At 44.7% G+C, this 19,568-nt stretch overlaps 1 protein-coding gene across 1 annotated transcript in view; it reads right to left on the bottom strand.

The window, feature by feature from the left end:
- The window catches only part of MARCHF4 (membrane associated ring-CH-type finger 4), a 101,502-nt gene that overhangs the window by 50,296 nt on the left and 31,638 nt on the right, over nucleotides 1-19,568 (bottom strand). The window contains exons 3-4 of the mRNA XM_075829092.1: nucleotides 3,289-3,450; nucleotides 1,842-2,034 (exon numbers count right to left, since the gene is read on the bottom strand). Coding sequence (XP_075685207.1) covers nucleotides 1,842-2,034; nucleotides 3,289-3,450 — 355 coding nt within the window. The remainder of the gene's footprint in view (nucleotides 1-1,841; nucleotides 2,035-3,288; nucleotides 3,451-19,568) is intronic.

Below are 19,568 nucleotides of genomic sequence, written 5' to 3'. Positions count from 1 at the left end.
CATGGCTGCCACCTACTAGAAATAGCGCCACTCTTGTCCATGGGCTGTGCCTGGTAATTCACCTGAATGTGGTTGAGCTGCAGTACCAAACACAGCCATGTACAAGAGCAGCGCTATTTCTAGTAGAAAGCAGCCATGTTTTTCTAATCCAGGACATTCCCTTTTAGGGTATGTTCACACGGCCTATTTACGGACGTAATTCGGGCGTGTTTGCCCCGAATTACGTCTGAAAATAGCGCCTCAATAGCGCTGACAAACATCTGCCCATTGAAAGCAATGGGCAGACGTTTGTCTGTTCACACGAGGCGTAATTTACGCGCCGCTGTCAAAAGACGGCGCGTAAATAGACGCCCGCGTCAAAGAAGTGACCTGTCACTTCTTTGGCCGTAATTGGAGCCGTTATTCATTGACTTCAATGAATAGCAGCGCCAATTACGTCCGTAATGGACGCGGCGTTCAAGCGCCTGCACATGCCGATACGGCTGAAATTACGGGGATGTTTTCAGGCTGAAACATCGCGGTAATTTCAGCCGTAACGGACGCCCTCGTGTGAACATACCCTAATACTGAGTGGTCAGGTGGACGTGCAGTGCCCATGGTCGGGAAACTGAGGCTCACATACCTGATTTTTATGAGGGGGCCCTGCATTACAGCCATTCCCTTGACCAGTCATTAGAGAGAATGACTTTATACCTTACACTAATAGCTTTTTACATTCGGCGAGCTCATTGGTTGAGTGTCTCATATTTAGTGACATCACTGTGCTGGGTGCAGTGATGTCACCGGGTCCATCTCGTGAGCTCTGACAGTCACCACTAGAATTTTCATGTATGAATGACAAGTTTACAATATGGGGCCACAGAAGCATACAATGCGCATACAGTAAAATTCCCTTAATCTGGCATAAGAAATTCTGATGATCCAGAACTTGTTTTAGGCGCAGCGCTGCAACAGGATCCAAAACCTCACAAAACTAGAAGCAGATACAGGAGATGTTAAATGAGCCTTTTATTTTGGGCTGTGTCCCTGGAAGCTTCTCTACCTCTATAAGGAAGTTGTATGTCCTTCTTATGACTTCCCAATAATCCAGAATATTGAATAATCCCGTAGGTACTGGTTCCCTTTAAGGCTCGGAAAAAAGTATTTCGTTTTTTTACTGTATTTGGACATGAACCATTATGAAAAATCGCATTGTTCATGGACAACCAATATGGCGGCCAGGAGTTGTCACCCAGCTTTCTCCGCCTCCCATGTGACATCTCTGCTTTTTTCTGTAGCGATAGGCTTCTATATATTAATTTTGCTACATAACTGGGCAGAATTAAAACTCAGGAGCCTGGAAAAACTGGGTGACAACCCTATAATAGCGCTAATGGTGTCCATTACTGGTTGTCACCTTTTAAGTAAGAAATGTCTGGACCCTCCCTCTAAACTGAGGTTGTATCCGTTATCCTGCCTCTTTAATAGCACCTAGCGAGCCTCGCCGTCCATGATCTATTTGTAGCACTACTGATTGATCTTAACTATTGAGTGACAGCTGCCGTCCACAAGATTGCCTACAACTCAATGTCTTCATGTGGACGGCAGCTGTCACTCAATAGTTAAAGTCAATCAGTGGCGTTACAAAAAGTCTAGGTGTAGCCCTGGCCTGTTATTCTGTACCCCCCTAACGAAAGGGGCTACAGCGAGAACTTTTTGTATCGCTACTGATTGATCTTAACTATTGAGTGACAGCTGCAGTCCACATGAAGACATTGAGTTGTAAGCAATCTTGTGGACTGCAGCTGTCACTCAATAGTAGAAAACTCGAGCCCCTGTCCCGTATAACCAGCGCAGCTCACCTATACACACGATGTCCATGAAGCCGTACATCCCATAGCAGATCTGGAAGAGCAGGTCCTGACGCTGCCATTTTGCTGAGGGACTGAACGTTGACCAGATGAGCCAGGAGATGCTGGCGAAGAGGAAGAGGGAGCCCAAGATGGCAGCTGCAATCTGAACTTTCTCAATGACGGTCAGGGAGATGGCTTGCCACTGGAAAGAGAAGAAGACATGGCTGAAGAGAGGAGGAAGGCCGCCCGCTCTATAGAAACGCCGGGGGGCTCGTTGCTGCCTCCGGCTCTAAGGCCAGGACCACACAGGAACGTCCGAATGTGGATAAGAAACGCGTCTAAACTAAAACGTCAGAAACTGATTTTCAAACCTAATGTCCACACAAGAGCGCCATTTTATGGTTTCTAAATAGGTCCAACCTTCTGCATTGATATAGAGTTACATTATAACATTATGTCTGCCTGCAGCCACCACCAGGGGGAGCTCACTGCCTAATAATTCTACATTGAACACAATAATACCACAGTATGCAGTAAGCTCCCCCTAGTGGTGGCTGCAGGCAGACAGAATTTCATCATGTGACTCTAAGGGGCAGATTTACTAAGACTGGCAAAGGTTTAAGAATTCCTCTCTGTCTATGGAGGGCATTTAGCGCTCTGTATCAGAAAAACGGTGCTCTGACTGCTATAAATATATATTAAGATACTTATATGCACAGAATTTTGGTCCTAAAAACAATATGATGTTATAATTACTAACTAACATACCAATAAGCAATAAAATAAAATGTAGCATAAACGTCCTGTGTGAACTTGGCCTTAGACCTCGAAGACTTTCAGTGCTAGAAATGCAAAGATGCGGATGTTAAATGTTATACTATAATAATACAATACAGTATAATATATAATATAGTAGAATGATGCAATGCAATATAAAATATTATAAAAATATAACATAATGTGGTATAATATAAAAAGGAATAATATAATAAAAAAACATAAGGCATGATATAAAGTACAATAAGAAATAAAACATAAATAGGTACAATATAATATAGAATCATATAATGTGATATAAAATAGAAAATAATATATGGTATAATAGAAGGGGTATTATGTGAATATATTTGATGTTATAATTTATCATGATGTAAAATAAATACAACGTAACATAATATAATAAAAAGAGGTGAGTGAACTAATCGCCTGATTTGTGTTTCACTATCTGTAATGAAATTAAGATTAATAAAAATAATATTTAGAGGGGTTGTGCAAGATTAGAAATCCAAGGGGCTGAGCTGCAATACCAGACAAAACCAATGGAAAGGTGTGGCGCTGTTTTTGGAAGAATACAGCCATGTTTTTAATCCTGAACAGCCCCTTTAAATAAAATAATGTGAAAAACTCAAAACACCAATCATGGTAGAACCGCCAGTCCCGCGGCAGGATCACTTACCTTTACCTGAAGAGGATTCTTTGTATTTATGGCGATGACGTGATACTTGTAATAACACAGCTCACAGCTCCAGGACCCTCGTTCACTTATCCACCTAATCAGACAGGGCTGGTGCGAACAACGTACTGAGCCATCACAGCGACACGGACTCAGCAGCTCCCCCTGCAGGATACAAACAGAAATACACCTATAAAGAGTGGGACAATGTACGGGGGCAATTCTGCAGCTAAAATACAGCTGCCTAGGGAGGGTACACTTTAACAAACTAAGGCAACAATGTATTATTTGCTGAACCGATGATACTGTAAAGAATATATCTCTCTATCCTGAAATGGCTGATAACAGAGAACAATAGATTGCATTCAACTGCACAGCAAATGAAGAGAAGATGGACTGTAGCTGTACTGTCCCTTTAAGAAAGAATAGATGAGCGGTCACAGATTGGGCTCTTAAAGGAGACAGAGCCCGAGCAGAGAACTGCGGCCCCCTGAGGTTAGGGAAAAGTTTACATGTGATTCCTATGTCAGCAGAGCAAATGGTTCAGTAACCGGCGGCGGCAGATGGTGTCTGTACACGGAGAAGACGCCATCCAGTAATTAGAGATTAAGTCTTATTCAGACAACGAGGGGAACTAAAACGTGGAGAAGTCCGTTTTTCACGTCCGAGACTCGATTCTATGGAGGGATCCTTTAAACCGCAAGACAATAGGACAGGTTCTATTTTTCAACGGATTCTTCACACGGTCCGGTGAACGGCCCCATTGAAATCCGTGCGTCCGTGTGACAGCCGTTGTTCTAACGACCGTCACACGGACGCATTCTACGCTCGTCTGAATAATCGTTTTAGCTGCAGGGTTTGTCCTTCACTTATAGGGGTTTTACGGTTTTATGTAAATGAAGCTTTATCAAAAAGGTCCCAGCGATCACCGGGAGAAGCTGCGGCCAAACACATTTTCCCATGCCAACCATTCAAATGAAGCGCCGGGTCCGCCAGAGCGGCTTTCCGTTCTGGCACATAGAGGGGGGTCCCTTGTGGAGGAGCCCCCACTATGACGTCCATATGCCCTAATAGGGTGTAAGGACCGGGCTGGTCATGACGGGACTACCCCTTTAATCACTATTTCTGCAATTTTCTAATAGACTGCGGGGCAGATTTACTGCGGTGTCTGCGTCTGGAATGTGTGAAAAATGCACTAAATTTTGGCGCAATTAATTTTGGAGTAATTTAATTTGTTTGTGAGGCGCAAACATCCATTCTTAAATTACTCTAAAATGTATCGCCTGGTGAGGAACTAGAAACTTTAAAAAAAGTGTCTAGAAAAGGGGTGTGGAGAAAGAGGGCGTGGCTAATAATGCGCCAGACGAAAACGAAGCCAACCAAGAGTTGGTGGAAGGAAGAGGAAAGCGTCTAGGAAGCTGCGCCACATTTATCATCGCGCGCGCCACCGTCTGGTCTAAGTGTATGTGGTCTAAATCTTCATGCACACGACCGTAGTGTTTTTTTACTGTCCGCAAATACGGATCCGCAGTCATCCGCATATCTGTCACGCTACCTACAAATACGGTCCGTAGTACATCCACATTTACAAATCCGCAAAAAAAAAAAGGGAGGCTACAAATGATGTCACCAACATGTCCCAACCCTTTGAAAAAGGTCACATGATCGTTCAGGCGCCATTTTCTTTGGGAATATCCTGCTGTCGCATAACAGCGATACCGCAATTATGGGCGGCTACAGATACACATTGAAGCCGTCTGCAATTTTGCACGCGTCCATAGACTTCTATGGGTGAGTCCGTGCCGCAATGGCGGACAGGAATGGAATATGTTCTATATTTTGCGTGTCATTTCTACGGCCTGGAAACACATCCGAAAATATACGGAAAGGTGTCCATGGTCTTTAGAAATGAACGGGTCCACAGACTATCCGTAATTACAGATAAAAACTACGGTCTTGTGCATGGGGCCCTTTGTGTTTTATTTCCTCAACATCTTCAAGATGTCTGCTTGCAGTCAGTGAATTGAAATATTCTTGTTTATATCCGGAGGTTGAAAACCTGTCTTGACCTAATACGACTTACCGCTGAGGGTTTGTTACAATTGTATCTGGACAATCCTCTAGGCAAAGAGATAAAGTGACTTGTGACTCTTTCTAACATTTTTATGTACGAATACCAATGTTTATTTCTTGTGATTGATCGCTCGGTATCGTTCACATTGGATGAGCGATCGCTGCGCGTCAATCGGCCGGTAGATTTTATGCAGAATAAATGGTTTATGTTCAAATAACCTTGACGTTAGTTACGTGCGCGCACATCCAGCGGTTTGTACGGCTACGTGATCGCCCCTGTCGTCTGGCCGGAGGCGTCTATCACTTCACACACGGCGCTCTCTGATGACAATAATCAGGGATTTTGCCTGCGGCTGGATGAGGGTCTGTGGAGGATCAGGAACAAAACACTTATTGGAAGGAGGGAGAAGAAAAAACGACCATGAAGTCTCCAAATAAGGGTATGTGCACACGGCCTATTTACGGACGTAATTCGGGCGTTTTTGCCCCGAATTACGTCTGAAAATAGCGCCTCAATAGCGCTGACAAACATCTGCCCATTGAAAGCAATGGGCAGACGTTTGTCTGTTCACACGAGGCGTATATTTACGCGCCGCTGTCAAATGACGGCGCGTAAATAGACGCCCGCGTAGAAGAAGTGACCTGTCACTTCTTTGGCCGTAATTGGAGCCGTTATTCATTGACTCCAATGAATAGCAGCGCTAATTACGGCCGTAATGGACGCGGCGTTCAAGCGCCTGCACATGCCGGTACGGCTGAAATTACGGGGATGTTTTCAGGCTGAAACATCCCCGTAATTTCAGCCGTAACGGACGCCCTCGTGTGAACATACCCTAACAGTGCCATGAAAACTGACATATAGTGCCCAAATAAGAGTGCCATGCAGCGCCAGGAAAACCGGGATATAGTGCCCAAATAATACCACTGTACAGTACGGAACCCAAATATTTATACTGTGTATAATAGTACTATATAGTACCCAAATAATACTGGCATGCAGTCTCCAAATAACAGTGCCATGAAAACTGACATATAGTGCCCAAATAAGAGTGCCATGCAGCGCCAGGAAAACCGGGATATAGTGCCAAAATAATACCACTGTACAGTACGGAACCCAAATATTTACACTGTGTATAATAGTATTACGTAGTACACAAATAATACTGCCATGATGCAGTTCAAAGTAACAGTGCCTAAATAATGGTCATATATAGTGCTCAATTATTACTGCCATATAGAGCCCAAATATTACAGATATTATTCTGACAGTACAGCACAGCGCCAAACTAATACCACCCTACCGTGTCCTAATAAGAGATCTCTATAGTGCATATATAATACTGCCATGCAGTGCCCAAAGAATTGTGCCCAAGAAACATTGCCACAAAGTGCCCACATAGCTGTCACATATAGTGCCTAATTACCACTGCCATATAGAGCGCAAATATTACATGTATTATCCTAATAACAGTGCAACACGGGGTCCACATAGACCTCCCATGTAATATCCTAATAATAGTACCTAAATAACAGTGCTATAAGGGGCGATCATACAGAGCCTAAATATTACTACCATACAGTATCCTAATGACAGGGCTACAGAGAACCTAAATACTACACAATACTAGCACTAGTGCCAAAATGATACAGCTCCTAAATAATAGTGCCAGACGGAGCCCACCAAACAGCAGAAATGCCAGGGTCATGCAGCTCCGCAGGTATCATCTGCTGTGAGTCTATAGTCTCCCTGTATAATCTGTCTTTGGCTTTATAGTCATAGGTATGAGAGATGATAGATAGATAGATAGATAGATAGATAGATAGATAGATAGATAGATAGATAGATAGATAGATAGATAGATAGATAGATAGATAGATAGATAGATAGGCGTGCAAAACCTTCTATGCCATCAGACGAAAACTCTATCATCTCAAACCACCAGTGACGGTCTGGCTGAAAATCTTTGACTCCATCATCTCCCCAATCCTCCTGTATGCCAGTGAAGTCTGGGGTCCGGACACATACCCAGACTGGTCAAGGTGGGATTCCAGCCCAACAGAAATCTTCCACCTAGAATTCTGCAAACACCTTCTCCAAGTCCATCGGAGCACCTCAAATAGTGCCTGTCGGGCAGAACTGGGCAGATTCCCACTACACCTCACAATCCAGAAGAGGGCGCTATCATTCTGGGCCCATCTACACAGCAGCAGGCAAAGTTCCTATCACCATAAAGCCCTGTTACACCAAGGGGTCCCAGGTAAACCAGGCCCCCCAGAACATCTCACCCTGACCCGGCCTGAAGAAAATGTCACCCAGCGCGGCCTCACAAAAGCCGAAATCAAGAAGACAATAGACAAAGGCCAAGAGGAATATATCAGTGACTGGAGGAACGACATAAAGACATCCCAGAAACTGACAATATACCGGAGTCTACAGCGGGAATATAAACTGGCGCCATATCTGGAGAAACTGCCAAACCCCAGAGACAGACAGATCCTGAGCCGCTACAGACTGAGCGCCCACAACCTGCTCATCGAATCCGGGCGCCACAGACAGACCTACAAGCCCAGGGAGAGCCGACTGTGCCAACAGTGCGACCAGGAGGCCGTGGAGGATGAGGCCCACTTCCTGCTACACTGCTCCAAATACTCAGGGACACTCACTTCAGGAAACTCTCTGATCTCTTACCGGACTTCAGCTCCATGGAAGAGCAAGAGAAACTCTACATCCTGCTGGGTGAAGAGGAAACCACAGTGGGCACAGCGGCACAATATGTCACTGCATGCCATAAACTGAGAGAGACATGATATGCCATGGACTTGTATAACCCCGACCCTAGATGTGTCCCTATCCCCAAGCCCTCAGTCCCTATCCCCCATTCCCTTACTTCTTACTTGCTTTGGCAATGCTAATATGTATTTGGTCCTGCCAATAAAGCTTCTTTGAATTGAATTGAATTGAATTGAGATAGATAGATAGATAGATAGATAGATAGATAGATAGATAGATAGATAGATATGAGATAGATAGATATGAGATAGATAGATAGATAGATAGATAGATAGATAGATAGATAGATAGATAGATAGATAGATAGATAGATAGATATGAGATAGATAGATATGAGATAGATAGATATGAGATAGATAGATATGAGATAGATAGATATGAGATAGATAGATAGATAGATAGATAGATAGATAGATAGATAGATAGATAGATAGATAGATAGATAGATATGAGATAGATAGATATGAGATAGATAGATATGAGATAGATAGATAGATAGATAGATAGATAGATAGATAGATAGATAGATAGATAGATAGATAGATAGATGATAGATAGATAGATAGATAGATAGATAGATAGATAGATAGATAGATAGATATGAGATAGATAGATAGATAGATAGATAGATAGATAGATAGATAGATAGATAGATAGATAGATAGATAGATAGATAGATATGAGATAGATAGATAGATAGATAGATATTAGATAGATAGATAGATAGATAGATAGATAGATAGATAGATAGATAGATAGATAGATATTAGATAGATAGATAGATAGATAGATAGATAGATAGATAGATATTTTCAGTACTTTCAAAAAACGGAATCCCAACGTAAACCATGACAAACGCAGACCAAACGGACGCAATTTTGTTCTACGTTTGGCCCATTATAGTCTGTGTATACGCCGCGCTGTACGCTTCAGTACTTTTGTAGTGTTTAAAAACGTATACGCCCGGCGGTCAGCACAAAGGCGATGTGAATGAGGCCTAATACCAGTATATATACCAACAGCATGTGCCAGTATATATACCAGTAATATCAGTTATGAGAAGTGCCCCCACAATGATGGCAGTCGGGGTGCAGACAATTTCTCATGCATTCTTCATCTCTCAGTGGGCGGATGCAGAACCTTCGGAGACCTCAGGAGTTACTTTGGGGGGCACCTCTTCACCATTGTCAGCAGGATTGGTCCTAACATCCCCCCGGTCGCAGGGATTGGTGCAGAAAGACGCAGCTTGTGAGTCGCTGCATCAGCACCACCGGGAGGACATGCAGGATACAGAGTGGGGGAGGGGACAGGCGAGGACGGTTTTAGCCTTTTGTGCAGATCATATATAGAAAATTCCTACGCAACTTTGAAAATGACGCAAAACGTGTCTGCAGGCTATAGATGTAACAACTGTGATCGAAAAGGTTAAAGGGTGTGGAGACTTTTGCAACTAACTTTTTTTTTATTGCTCCAATGCATCTAAAATAAAAATTTGCAGTCTTGATTTAAAAAAATCTCATCTTTTTGTGTCTACAGGTCCCATGCAAACCTATGTATCTCCTTGGTTACGGACTACAAACACTCTGTGAACTCTGATCCTGCAGTGGTGTTACTCCGCTCCCTCTCCCCTCTCCTCTTGATAACCTACATCCTGTAGGAAAGTCACTAACACGTGACTGCTGGATCAGACTACACAGGGCACGTCCGTAGTCTGTAACCACAGAGACACATAGATCTGCATAGGAGCTGTATACACAAAACGGTAGATTTCTAATTGAAAATATCTGCAAAGTTGCTTATTTCATATTTTCTTTTAGATTTCCCACATTTTATTAATTTTTATAGATCAGAAAGAACATCCAAACATCAGTATTATACAAGCCATTCCATTGTACAGTATTTTAGATGAATTGAGGCAAAAAAAATTGTTGCAAAAGTGCACACACCCTTCAAGCCAATAGATGTACTCAAATTGTATCACAACAATCAACTGTCCTATAAACAAACCGATTAATTGTAACAATATAAACAATATCAAATGTTTCAATCTGATTCTACTCGATCGTTCCTAAAGATTAATGACATAAATATATTATTAATGGCAATTTACAGTAATTCTTTAACGCCGCTTTCCAGGCTCCTCCCTCTTAGTGACCCTCATTCCTTAAACACTGCACTCTGGTAACAGCGGAATTGTGGATGCAGCTTTGGATGTGAGTGGAGAATAAGACATGGTGTAACACAAAATCAATGGCAGATAATTAAAGCAAATCATTTAGTGCAAGTCAACCTAAGAATAGCTCCACTATACTATGCAACACTCCAGAAGTGAGGGGCTTCCTATTAGGACCCCCCCAGGATTGGCCACCATTGTGCTGTGATACTTTGCGCACAGATATAATTGGATTGTCATATTTCTCATCTCCAGACGGTGAACCAGAAAACAGTCAGTTTGACAGGCAAACCGTGGGCTCGGCGCCTGCACTTATTCCACTGACTGACTCCAGGTAATTTTTCATTTGCAACCATAAAATTTGCCGCTTATCTCCAGATCAGCGACTCATCCAGAAAGTGTCCAGATGAGGAGTGAGAAGAGAGGCCAAGCAATCACAGTACGAGCTGCGAGACGCCCACAGACCGTCCGCCGACACAGCGACCTCTCCCCGCGTCCCGTCACCCGTGCGAAATAAAAGACGACAATCGCTGGAATGGAATCAGATTTGAACTATTTTGTGACCTTTCTGTATAATCTAAAGACAAGTTCAACAGTTTGGATTTTTAGCTGACCCCCAGAAAGGGAAGAGGTGATCACGTGTTATCCCAGATGAAAAGAGATCAGCACAGTCACCGCCTGAAACACTCTGCGCTGCTGGAGACTCTTCTCCTTTCCATAGGTAACTCAGTCAGAAACCTCCCACATCATCAGAACACTCCGCTACTAAAATACTCTGTGCTGCTAGGGGACCCTGGTTCTTCCACTACGTAACTCAAAGGCGATGTTCACACGCTAAACGAAAAATGACTGAAAATACGGAGCTGTTTAAGGGAAAATCGCCTCTGATTTTCAGCCGTTGTTTATGCATCAGGCGTTTTTTACGCCCGTTTTTGGAGCGGTTTCCCTATTGACCCAATAAAAAACGTCTCCAAAAATGGCTCAAGAAGTGACATGCACTTCTTTTTTATTTATTTTTTCCACGCTTTTTTAAAAACGGACATGTAAAAAACGCCCCGTGAGAACGAAATGCCGTTTTTCCCATTGAAATCAATGGGTAGATGTTTGGAGGCGTTCAGACCCAGTATTTTCAACCGATTTTCGGGGGGTTTACGGGCCGAGAAAAAGCAGAAAATAAGCCGTGTGAACATAGCCTTAGGGCTCGTTTACACGAGCGTGTTATACGTCCGTGCGATGCGCGTGATTTTCACGCGCCTCGCACGGACCTATGTTAGTCTATGGGGCCGTGCAGACAGGTGCGTGATTTTTACGCAGCGTGAGACCGCTGCGAAAAACTCACGACCTGTTCTATATTTGTGCGCTGTTCGCGCATCACGCGCCCATTGAAGTCAATGAGTGCGTGAAAACAACGCATGTTACACGGAAGCACTTCCGTGGGACGCACGTGAATCGCGCAACAGCTGTGAAAAGGATGAATGAAAACAGAAAAGCACCACGTGCTACAAACATCCAAACGGAGTGTCATCATGATGGCGGCTGCGCGGAAATGACGCAGGCGCGCATCATACGGGGCTGACACACGGAGCTGCTAAGTGCCTTTTGCACACGCAAAACCCGGCCTAAGTCTGTGACCTCCGACTAAATATGCAGCATAAAATCCGCACCGGTTTCTGCATCAAAATGTAAAAGCCGCACCTAAAAACCCAATAACATAGAAGTTTTTTGGCAGGCAGAAAAAAATCTGCCTTTAGAATGCCTTCAGGAATTTTGAGGTGGATTTTGAACTGCCTACACGTATTTTTCCGCGGCCAATGAAAGGACCGCGGGCAAAAAACGCTCAGAAACTAGCGTCGCGGGCTTTTCCTGTCTGACTGATTCAATGGGAGGTCAGAGGCGGAAACTGCGGCAAGAAATGACATGCCACTTTTTTTTCCCATGAACGCCTCGGCTTCCCATTGAATCAATGGGGAGAAATTTTGGTGCCAGTTCTGACGCGGTTTGCGTGGCAAAATGAGCGCCAAAAACCTCTGTCTGAACGGACCCGATTAAGTGCAGATTTTATCTGCAGATTTTCCACATCAAATTATACGATGTGCATGGAGCCTTAGGGTATGTTCACACGCTGCAGCAAATCTGCACCAAAACCACAGGTGAAAATCACACCTAATAGTGCTTTTTTTTAATGTTTTTTTTACGTGTTTTTACATTTTGATGCCAAAATAAGAGCGGTTTTATTTTGCGGGTTTTGGTGCGTTTTTCTTTTTAAAACGAGTCAGTTACAATTCGCAAGCGGAAACGCAAGGTAAATTGATCTGCTTCAGATTCTAAAATACGCACCGCAGGTCAATTTACGTCCAGAAAAATACGCAACGCGTAGATGAGATTTCTTAACATCTCGTTTACTTTGCTGGTGCTGTTTTACGCTGCGGATTTGCCATAGGAAAATAAGCGCGGCCAATCCGTACGTAATACCCAACATGTGCGTTCAGCCTCATAGCGATACATCCCTTACACCGGTATCGCTGAACAATCAGACAAATTTGACAGAAAAATTGGTTCGCAACCCGTTGGTCCTGTAATGGCGGCCATGTTGGTCGTCACCCTAGGAAAAGCTGAATAGATATTTGGAGAACTTGACAGAACAGGACGATTCAAGGACGTAAAAATAACTTTCGTTTTTATAAAGATCCGCCGCGCGTCTGACAGTAAATGACCTCGCGCCTTTTCATGTGACTGTATCTTGTCTGGTGTTATTAACGGGCAGCGGCAGATCTCAGCGCGGAGGATGATGTGTAATTACAGGGATTAATCCGCCTGACATGAGCTGATTATGAGCCCGACGTCCCGTCAATGAGACCAGAGGCCGATGACTTCTACGCAGCGTTATTGACCTGACGGCAGGTGAGGCGCCATCTGTCACGGAGAGGACGGTAAATGACATGGATTAGATGGGAGGGGGGCAGAGTCCTCAATGGACATTGTCTGGAGAGCGGGGGGATGGGCTGTCACCGGCGCTCAGATCTAAACATGGACCGGACGCCAAAACGTTTCTAGTACATGAACATTCATTCTCCCAAAAATTATTTCTGGGGTGGAATGGGAAAAAAAAGCAGTAATTCCTCCCTTGTTCTTCGGGTTTAAAATTATGTCAACTTTAATCTTCGGGTCATTATTGTTACGGCGATTCCAATTTAATAAAGTTTTTTATGTTTTGCTACTTTTACAAAGCGAAAAAAAGTTTTCTGTGTTGCCGTATTCTGAGACCTATAAGGGGATGTGCACACGCCCTATTTTCAGACATAATGGAGGCGTTTTACGCCTCGACTTACGCCTGAAAAGACGGCTCCATTACGTCGGCAAACGTCTGCCCATTACTTGCAATGGGTCTTACGATGTTCTGTGCAGACGAGGTGTAATTTTACGCGTCGCTGTCAAAAGACGGCGCGTAAAATGACGGCTCGTCAAAAGAAGCGCAGGACATTTCCTGGGGCGTTTTTTGGAGCCGTTTTTCATTGAATCCATTGAAAAACAGCTCCAATTACGTCCGTAAAAGACGCTGCGAAAAACGCGAGTACTTGCAAAAACGACTGAAATTCAGGAGCGGTTTTCGCCTGAAAACAGCTCCGTAATTTCAGACGTATTTTGCGTTAGGCTATGTTCACACACAAACTCAAAAACGTCTGAAAATACGGAGCTGTTTTCAAGGGAAAACAGCTCCTGATTTTCAGACATTTATTAAGCCACTTCGCAGCGTTTTTTACGGCCATTTTTTGAGCTTTTTTCAATAAAGTCTATGAAAAACAGCTCCAAAAACGTCCCAAGAAGTGTTTTTTTACGCGGTTGTTTTTCAAAACGGCTGCGTAAAAAAACGGCCCATCGGAACAGAACGGTGTTTTTCATTGAAATCAATGGGCAGATGTTTGGAGGCGTTCTGCTTCCGATTTTTTTTTTCGGCCGTTTTTTTTTCCGGACGGTTTTCGGGCATTTAGGCGGGATTCACACGACCGGGTCGCGTCCGAGCCCGAGTGCCGGCCGGTAAAATCGGCCATTCTGCCCGGCCGGTTTGCATAAAGTTATGCATCCGTGCCGGGCCGGGCAGATCCGGACAGTGACATCATCGGCAACTCCTGAAGGGGAATCCCCATGTGTTCGGGGATTCCGCTTCTGGAGTTTCCCCTGATGTCACTGCCCAGATATGGACAGAGACATCAAGCGCTCTGTCCAGGAGCGGAATCCCCGAACACACGGGGATTCCGCTCCTTCAAGGAGCTAAGTGCGGCTAGCACATAGCAGAGCGGGGAGATACCTCCCCGCTCTGCTATAGTGGCGTCGCTACAGTAGTAGCAGCCGCAGCAGCTGCTGCAGCTGCTAGCGGCGCCATCAAAGGTGTCGCCGGGCCAGGGCGCTTTTAACAAGCAGGAGAAGGGAGCCAGCGCAGCGCTCCCTCCACCTGCTGTACACCCCGGCCCTGCCACACAGTGTACAGCGATGCCATTCGTCAGAATGGCATCAACTCCTCCTCCTCACATGCACTCTGCGCTGTGAGGAGGAGGAGATAGAGCGCAAGAGCCGGAAAACCCGGCCGTCACTCGGGACACATCCCGGTGATGGCCGGGTATTACCCGGCCCCATAGACTTCTATGGGAGCCGGGCGGCCGGGTACCCGGGCGAAAATAGAGCATGTCCTATTTTTTGACGGGCGGTTTTCCCGGCCGTCAAAAAATCGGCCGTGTGAATAGCCCCATTAGGAGTCTATTATTCCTAATGCAGCCGGGTGCCGGCCGATTTATGAACGGCCGGCACCCGGCCGGGAAACCCTGCCGTGTGAATGAGGCCTTACGGTAAAACCGCCTTGAGGGAGAAAGAAGGGACATGCTCTTTCTTCGGGCGTTTACGCCTCTGACCTCCCATTGACTTCAATGGGAGGCAGAGAAAGCGTATCTGGCAGAGTTTTATGCCCGCAGCCATTGAGCTGCGGGCGAACAACGGCGTGCAGGGAGAGGAATATCTGCCTCAATCTTCCAAACTGAATTTTGAGGCAGAAATTCCGCCTGCAAAAAAACTCTGTGTGAACATAGCCTAAGGGTATGTTCACACGGCCTGTTTTCAGGCAGTAAACGCCCGAAAAATGGCTGGAAAATCGGAAGCAGAACGCCTCCAAATATCTGCCCATTGATTGTAATGGGAAAAACGGCATTCTGTTCCGACGGACCGTTTTTCACGTGACCGTTTGTAAAAAAAACGGCCGCGAAAAAAAAGTGCAGGACACTTCTTGGGACGTTTTTGGAACCGTTTTTCATTGACTTTATTGAAAACAGTTCCAAAAACGGCCGTAAAAAACGCAGCGAAAATAATCGCGAGTGGCTTAAAAACGGCTTAAAGACGGTTTTAGTCTAGCGTGTGAACATTCCCTTAGGGTATGTTCACACGCAAACGCAAAATACGTCTGAAATTACGGAGCTGTTTTCAGGCGAAAACAGCTCCTGAATTACAGACGTAATGGCATGTTGCAGGCGTTTTTCGCGGCGTCCATTACGGACGTAATTGGAACTGTTTTCATTGGAGTCTATCAAAAACGGCTCCAAAAATGTCCAAAGAAGCGTCCTGCACTTCTTTTGACGCGGGCGTCTTTTTACGCGCCTTCTTTTGACAGCGATGCCTAAAATTGCACCTCGTCTGCACAGAACATCGTAAGACCCATTGAAAGTAATGGGCAGACGTTTGCTGACGTATTGGAGCCGTCTTTTCAGGCGTAATTTGAGGCGTAAAACGCCTCCATTACGTCTGAAAATAGGTCGTGTGCACATCCCCTTAGGGCTCCGTTTTGGTGGACATGAAAGTTTTGGGTCGTTTTATGTGTACCAATATAGAAAAATGAACATAATTGGTCTCGCCGCGTCCCCAATAGTCCAGATTCTTACAATATAGCGTTATTTATCCTACACCGTGTCTGCTAAAAATAAAAAACTGTTTTTTGGTCACCTTGCCACACAAAAGACATTGAATAAGGGCTCGTCCACACGTTGTGTAATTGCTGCGTTTTTTTCCTTCCGGAATTGCGGACGGAAAAAACGGAGCAGAATTCAGTAGCCGCAAAGTGGAGGAGATTGAACAAATCCTCTCCACACTCTGCGTAAATACTGAGCGTAAAAAAACCCTCAGAATTTTATCCCGCAGCATGACAATTGTATTTGTGTAATCGCTGCTTATTTGTTGCGGGTTTTCCCGATTGAATCCAACAAATAAATGAAACAAATAGCAGTTGTTGCGTTTTTTGTGGCGGGTTCACAGCGTTTCCACCGCAAAAACGGCAACTCTGAAAAAAAAACCACTATACTTACCAAGGAGTCCGTGTTCCTTCCCCCCAGTGCGGTCTCTTGGGTTGACGCTTCATCCCATGTGACCGCTACAGCCAATCACAGGCTGCAGGGCGGATACGCTGCGTGCTTTTGCGCAGCGTATCCGCCCAGTGTGAACACGGCCTAAAAAGTGATGATAAAGTTGTATTTACCCCCAAAATGGTACCAATATAAACAACAGCTCGTCCCACAGAAAAAAAGTAAAAGTTCTGGCTCTCAGAATCCGGCCACCTAAAAACATTTTTTTTCAAATAAATTGCCTTTATTTTGTACATTTGGCATCGCTGTAACAGCATCGACCCGCAGAATAAAGTGAACATCGTAGAAACAAAGCCCAAATACAAAGGAGGAATTGCTGGCTGTTTTTTTTAAATTCCACTCTACAAACTTTTAAAAAGTTTTTCAGTACATTAAATGGAGACATTAAAAAAATACAACTTGTCCCGCTCTCTACAACTCATGCGGCCGTGTCGAGGGAAAAATGAAAAAATGATGGCTCTTAAGGCGGAGGAAAAAAACTAAAGTTTAAAATGCAAAATGGCCTGGACCGTAACCGGCGGCTCCCGACTCCCTCATGTACATTCACGCTGCGCGGCGGCTTGTCTTTTGTGGGAGCAAAATATTGAAATCCAGCATGCCCGATCCTTCTTTCCTGCCACAACTCCCACCAGGACATTCAGTTGGTCCCTATACAAATTGGGTAGTCGGCTGGTTTGGATAAGCTTTATCTTATGTTTGCGGGAACCTTTAGGCCATGTTCAGACGTGGCAGAATTTTTCCGCTGCAAATGTTGGTGCAGATTCGGGGCAATTACGCAACGAATCTGCAGCAACATTTACATATGGGACAGGTAATTCAGACGTTGCAGATATCACAGCGGACTTGCCACAGATTTCAGTTTTTGCATTGCAAAGGCTGAAATCCGCAGTGAAATTCCGCTTCTTCTCCGCAACACAGTGCATGCTGGGAGGGAAAATTCTGCACCGCAGCCTATGGTCCGCAGCGGAGTTTTCCGCAACGTCTGAACTAACTTGCCTAAAAATGTATTGAAACAAATGTAAAAAACGGCCGCTGGAGAATTCCGTCTGAACGTGGCCTTAGTCACTTTCTCACTTATTCAACGACCGCACACCAGACTTACAGGGGTTTTCCTATCTTGGACATTTATGGTAGATCTAGAGGATATGTCATAAATGTCTGCTAGATGCAGGTCTCACCTCTGGGACCCGGACCTGTATCCAGAACGGGGCTCCACGACTCGGGTCGGAAGTACGGAAAACAGTACAGCACGGCGAGCCACGCTGCTTCTGCAGTTAAACCACGCTGAGGAGCGGTCTAGATGTATTTACAGCTTTATATCCGGACTTTTTTACGTTATTAAATAGCCCCCCCCCCCCCATCATTACTTTATTCTAAATGCTTTATTGAGGTGTTTATGTCTTTCTTATGCTTTTTTCAGAGGACTTACCACCACTTCTCTAGACAATCCTGGGGTCACCTCTGTTCATTTTATAAACGGCTGGATAGGGCGAGACCTCCGTTATGGAGGAATGAGAAGAGGGGACCCCAGTAATGTTTAGAGGAGCTGTAGATCCTACGTTTATTTAATGTCGAAAAGGTGCAAAGAGGTCCTCATTAAAGGGACCCTATAACCAAGCAGTCCTCTTTAGGCCAAGTGACAGATACTATACCAACCCATAAAAAGTGGGATAACAAATGGATACCATAGCAGACCCCTCACAGTCTCCCCATGCCTTGGATTCTGGGTATGCGGGGGAGTAGGGGTGGGGCAGTGGTGTCCATAGAGGAGCCGATCCCACAGTAATTAATAAAATAGACCCTTGCCGCTCATCTTGTGGTAAGGGGACCTAGTACTTTTTTGCCCCACTACCTCTTCCATGGGTTAATTCCCTATATCTGTGTTTGCAAACATTGCAGCCTGTGGGGAAAAGATGAGGCCGACCTGGGCTAGACCCCCTTCTCCCTAGCGACCCCATAGAAGCCACATGGGCTCCGTCTAAGCTACAAACGACCTTGTGGGAAGGACACGGCAAAAATCTTCTTGCCCCCTGATCTGAACGTCAAGGCGCCAGTTAGTGGGTGCGACTTCATCAGGCATGACGTTGTCCAGACGCATTCATTTAAAGGGAATATTCCCCTTTAAAAACCACTTTCCAAGAAGCCGCAGTCACAGGGGTCGTCTTGTCTCGGCCGCAGTTTTCCTTTATAGTCTCGGCTTTTCTCCTGAGTTTTGCACATTTCACTGATTCTAGAGGGTGTTAAAGCAGCAAAGCGAGATCTATGAATGTTTTATGTGTCATATTTCTTGGCTATTTAATCCCAGCTGTGTGAGACTGAGCCCAGGCAGAAGCCGTCAGTTCTGGTTTTATAACTCCCCCGAAAATCTCTAAAATACTGGAATGAGACAAAACGCTGAGGCGAAAAGAATAACACCGGCGTTTTAATTATCACAATGTGCTTGGCTTCCCAGGGAAAACTGTTCACTGCTATTTAACTGATCTAAGACAAATGGGCGGCTTCTTCTCTCTGTGCCGCTGCTCTTAGCTGCTACCGTACAGAAGGATCTCACCTGCAATTGAATTTAAATTACAAAGAATTTTGTGAAGCAAGTAATATGGTTGTCTTATACCCTGGATACATCGCTGAAGTACGCGGAGGAGAAGATGATTAGTGATATGGCACAATGCCTTGAAGTCGACTTGAAGGGGCTTAGGAATAAAGAAGAGAATTATCAAAACAAAGAGGAATTCTAGTCACTATTAAACGATAAAATACCCAATACAATATAAAGTTACACTATAAAGACATGGTACTGCCCCGTAAGTACAAGAATATAACTACTATAATACTGCCCCCTATGTACAAG

Source organism: Rhinoderma darwinii, chromosome 6, assembly GCF_050947455.1.
Source record: "Rhinoderma darwinii isolate aRhiDar2 chromosome 6, aRhiDar2.hap1, whole genome shotgun sequence".
NCBI classification, from domain to species: Eukaryota; Metazoa; Chordata; class Amphibia; order Anura; family Rhinodermatidae; genus Rhinoderma; species Rhinoderma darwinii.
This window is presented reverse-complemented; position numbering and strand designations above follow the sequence as displayed.